The sequence below is a fragment of the Teleopsis dalmanni genome, chromosome 1 (genome assembly GCF_002237135.1).
Source record: "Teleopsis dalmanni isolate 2A chromosome 1, ASM223713v2, whole genome shotgun sequence".
NCBI classification, from domain to species: domain Eukaryota; kingdom Metazoa; phylum Arthropoda; class Insecta; order Diptera; family Diopsidae; genus Teleopsis; species Teleopsis dalmanni.
In genome coordinates, this window is record NC_051846.1 from 173151215 (window position 1) to 173156486 (window position 5272).

Genomic DNA, 5272 nt, shown 5'->3' on the forward strand with positions numbered 1-5272 from the left:
TAATTCTTCTTGGCACCTTTTTAATTTCCCATAAATTTCAAATAAAATGAATGGATGTATACCATTTGTCAACTTATACCTAAATATTCATATATATACAACACAACACAGATTCTTAGAAACAAATATATTATTTAAAATTAGAACTGCACAACAATTTTATATATAATTTAATGAAAAAAAATATTTAGGAGAAATATCACCATTTGATAAACTTGAATATTCAGTCCAAATATTTTCCTGCTCTAATTACAATGTGAAACATATTTTATGGCATAACTTCACCTTTCAAATACATACATATATATTCATACAGTATATTTTATCTGATAACAGAATATTTTATTTAATTTATCTTAAAAATTTGAAAACATGTGTTAAACCATAAACAATTTTATTCCCACGTTTGTTTTGTGAATGATTCACTTTATCCAGCAGAAAATTGCATAAAATGGAAATTCTTGTTTTTATGGAGAGAATGGATGTTTTTCTGAATTATAAATGCATTTCATTAAAACATTCACAAATTTTGTATGGAAAACAATTTTTCAATTATTCTTAAATAAATTTGTTTTTATAGCAAAAAAAAAATTGGAATAAAATACATTTTGTTTATTATATATTTTAAATTTATTTGCTGGAAAATTGTATTAATAGAAATTCACACTAGAGAAAATTTTTGTTTTGTTAAATTTAAATTTAAATAAGACTATGGAATTAGATAAAATTAGATGAGAAAGGAATAAGAACTTGATACATAGCCTATTAGCTATAATAGCTGTATTTTAATTCATTAAACTATCTTTTGAATTGCTCGTTTTTGTCCAATCTACATATCACTTTATTTCCAATGTATTTTACTCACTGAACTTTTAGGGTATTTCTATATATCAACATTTGGAAAGCTTGCAGAATTTTTATAGCAGTCATTTTTACCAACCAGGTCTCTTTAGCATAGAGAAGTATTGATCACGTATACTATTCATAGAAGGGATTATATACTAGTTCAATGCATATACTACTGAGTCAAAAAAGTACTTGTTAAAAGTATATTCTTTTAAGCGAACAGTTCTCCTAATCATAAAACCTATTCCTGGGTTATATTTATACCTACTTACACATTTAGTCTAAACCTTATAATTTTATAGAGAGAAGTCAAAAACCTACAGCAGACTTCACTTTAAAATTGCATCTTTGCAACAAAAAATAACACCTGGTCATTACCGGATCTTCAATATCCTTTATTATGATACATGTAGTTACATTACAATTAATTTACTAACTATTTTGGATCAGTTGGTTAAGGTGCGCTGATTCTGAGTTTCATATTTGGCAGGACCCGAGTTCGATTCCTGGTACTTGCAGTCTCAAAAATAATTATTTACGAATAATTAAATATAAGAATTATTTCCAAGACCACTGATGAAAGGTATTTGGCAATACTCGAAACAGCTGTATGGTCAGCCAAAAATACAATTAATTAAAATAATTTAAAAAAAATAAATTTTTGTTGTTGTTGTTTCACTTCTGTTCGAAAACCTCTTTATATTAATTATTTTATAAATATACAAATTATTTAAATATTTTATTTTTTATTTTTCAATTAATCCTATTCATTGTCAAATTCCATCTGAATAGATTCACAAAAATGCATGTCCGCAGTCTTATTCTAGTTTCTCAAAAACTGAGAGGCTAGTTGAATTGCGAAGACATATTAAATCATCCTAAAATGTGATTCAAAAATATATATGATTATTACTATTATTTCCAAAGCCTTTTTATGACGTTACAAGTATTTTAATAAATCTAACATACACTTTATTTAGAATTGTGTAAAGGGTATTCAACATTCTGTCTTAATTAAAATTCTAAAAGTATGAATTTTAATTAAATATGTTATTTTTTCAAAAGTACTTAGGCAGTAATTTTAACGCTCTAGATACGATTTAAGGGTACGCAGATGTTAGGAAAAATATTTTTAAAAAGTGATTAAAATTATGTCAGTTTAAAGATGTTTCCGAATTAAAGAAATTTAGTTACATTTAATAAAATATTTATTACACATGCATATTCTGATAAAAATGTGTATATTTCAAAAAAAAGTTTTCAAAAAAAAAAAAAAAATTTAGACTAAATATTAATATATTATAATTAATATAATTAATAAAATGTATATTAAAATTATTAATTCCAAATATATGTTTACGTATATATATCTAGTAACTTACATATGATTTAGTACTACAATGTATTTTTAAAATGAATAAAGCTGTAGCGTTTTTGTTTATGAAAATAATAAAAGAAGAAATTGTTGTCTTAATTGCTTAATAAAAAGAACTGCGAACAGTTTCATTAATTAATTATTATTTTTTTTTAAGGAAAGCAAAAGGGTTACGGCTGAATATGCAGTCACAATTTGATTCACTAAATTTCTATACTTCCTTCCTCATTATGCGCACATGATTTCATAAGATTATGTACTGATTACTTAAAACCAAATAATATAATCAACCACTACTTACCTTCATTAAAGAAAAGGAACGTTTAAGAAAACACACAAAGAAATAATTAATCAATCAAAATATATTATTTCAACTTGAAAGTAGACCCTGTCATACTATAGCTATGAAAGCGCTAAGCCCAATATTTTATGCAATTTTCATTGATTGGTTTGTGTAAAATACTTAACTGGAATAATTAATTCAAAAATTACTCCAAGTGATAATTTTAGGAGCAGAAAAGTTTCACAAGGGACTATGACACGTAAGCACGGCATTATCTGCAATACTCGAGCATATTTATTGAGATTTTGCGGTATCTTTAACATGTCTTTTTTTATAAGGTTTTTCGTATAGTTTCTACATCAAATACATAAGTATTTTTCATTTTCATAAAACTTCTTGTCAATTTCTTTCATTAAAATAATATTTGTTATAAAAATAAAACACTGTCATTATTTCTAGTTTAAATTCGTAATATTATAATTACTGACTTAATTAGTCTCTTGCTACAATAGTTGAGAGAACGACTCTTACTGTAGTCCAGTTATATGGAATACCGTAGCTAGTAATTGTAGTTTGACACAACCTCATATTTTAAAAATTTTGAATACAGATTAAGCACTCAAGCTGTATACATACATCTCTTTTCAATTCAAAATTGTATTTCAATTTCTCTTTAATAAATTTATCTCACCTTAACTACCACCGTATTATAAATTTCAAATTACTATCACAAATCACAGACTACCATTGTAGACCACAAACTACTAATATAAACCACAGATTCCCATCATGTACCGCAGACTACCATCTTAAACCATACATTAATAGCACTGTTTGAAATACATTTATTCTGCTCACAATTCCCTCAAATTCAAAAATTTGACGGAACTTTGCCTACTAACAAAGCAATCGGTCGTGGGCTATAGATTATAGTAACTTCAATAGGTTTACTAATTTCTTTTTGTGACAAGAAACAGACTTTGTTACTTTTTTAAGATGATAAATCAATTTTATTTTTAATTTTCTTTGCAGTTTACAATTACATATTATAATTGCAGTAAAGAACAAATTTTTATTAATAAAATAAATTAATAAATTTTTTCGTTTATATTTTTTCATTCCAGTTATTTTGTAGTTTTAATATTAAGTTAAATATTTTAAGAGAAGGGCCCAACTTTAAACCCAATCTACCAACAACATCGTTTCTCTTAAGTAAAAGAAGTGTTGGTCCATCGATTTTATAATCTTGAAAAACACTTGCTTCCCTAGGAAACCAGTTGGAGAAATAAGCTGTTACCTGTTCAACACTCCATTTTTTTATATAATCAATTTGTGTGATCTCAGTAGCACTATATATGCCCGGTATTTCTACAAGTTGCTTATTAACGCTCTCTTCATCCTTGTTTTTTTCATTGTTTACCCAATCTGCATCTAGATGTACTTTAGTCCAACTATGAGGTATTTGTTTTTTATTTTCACCTTGTTTAATAACTTTGGGATATGGTTCTGTTATACTCGACACTGGCTTTATAGGTTTCCTTTTAAGTAATATCCTTAGTTTACTGCCAATAGTTGGTAACATACACTTATAACACTTCCAACATTTGGTGTTGTCAGAAGAATCTACGTTTGGAATGTGACAAACGGAATGGTAGTAATTAATGCATTTAATGCATGTTAACAAATCAACCTTCAAAGATAATTGTAATTAATTTGATAAAAAAAGTGATTTTAAGAATCTATACTTACAGTCGTAGGACTGCCGGTACTTGCACTTCCTGAAAGGGTGTGGCAAATTTCACATTTACGACAAGATTCACATTTGAAATTTTTTTTAAGATTTTCTGGATCTTCAAAATCAATTTCTAAGCACAATGCATGAACTAAAATGAAATAAATAATATATATTTTATAGTATTTAAGATCTTTCTTACATCAATAAAACTCAACCTTTTTATATTACCTGTTTTATCACACAAGGCGCACGATATCATTTGATCCAGTTTTATTTCAGGGCTGTTACAAACGTAACAACTGGCTACATTAGCGTCACTACTTTTTGTTGGTAAAACCACGTTTTCCATATGCTTGTTAACGTCACTACCTATTGTTGATGAAACTACGTTTTGTATATGCTTGTTAGCGTCACTTTCTGTTGATAAAACCACGTTTTGCCTCATAACAGGGAATGCTGAATAGCGACGTTTATCTATTGGAGCACGCTTAAGGTGAAGCGTAAGCTCTGAAGGATCAAAAAGTATTTTGGGCTTCTGAAGTAAAATCGAAAAGTTAAACTAAAATTGTTAAACAAATTGATTTTCAAACCTCTTTGCGTTCAGTTCGTGTACCAACTTGTTCATCCGTAATAATAGCAATTTTCTTATTGTCCATCTGCAATAGAGTTCATAAAAAAAATTTAACACTTTTTTTATTAGGTATATATCAACCATAATATAATTAAATAGCTTTCTAGAACAATAAATACATTCTTTAAACGTGTAAATATATCAAACAACTAATTTAATTTAATTTATTTTATAAAATTTTAATAAATTAATTTACTGTATATTGGAAAAAGCGTCTTAAGTCAGTAAAGTACTAAAGAAACCGATAGCTATTGTTATCGATATCAAAAGTAACACACAACAAAGGTTAAGAAATTATGATCATAGGTTAAGAAATAATGTTCTACTTGCCCTTACCAACATGCTCGATAGCTGAGCTTGATACCTTCTATTTAAATTAATGTTTATTATTTTATATTCTTT

General features: G+C 26.8%; 1 protein-coding gene across 1 annotated transcript; it reads right to left on the bottom strand.

Annotated features, from left to right (window-relative positions):
- Positions 1-3609: 3609 nt before the first annotated feature.
- On the bottom strand, positions 3610-4920 carry LOC119670494. The gene is made up of 4 exons (XM_038080771.1): positions 4830-4920; positions 4468-4774; positions 4254-4387; positions 3610-4194 (listed from the first exon to the last, which is right to left on the bottom strand). Exons 1-4 carry the CDS (start codon positions 4893-4895, stop codon positions 3610-3612), a joined length of 1092 nt encoding a protein of 363 aa, XP_037936699.1. The 5' UTR covers positions 4896-4920.
- Between the last annotated feature and the right edge of the window lie 352 nt (positions 4921-5272).

Excerpts from the sequence above, each read along its gene's own strand:
- LOC119670494 (XM_038080771.1), bottom strand. The coding sequence starts at position 4,895 with ATGGACAATAAGAAAATTGCTATTATTACGGATGAACAAGTTGGTACA. Across the intron at positions 4,775-4,829 it reads CACGAACTGAACGCAAAGAG|AAGCCCAAAATACTTTTTGA; the intron begins GTTTGAAAATCA and ends ATTTTACTTCAG. Across the intron at positions 4,195-4,253 it reads GTACCGGCAGTCCTACGACT|GTTGATTTGTTAACATGCAT; the intron begins GTAAGTATAGAT and ends TTATCTTTGAAG.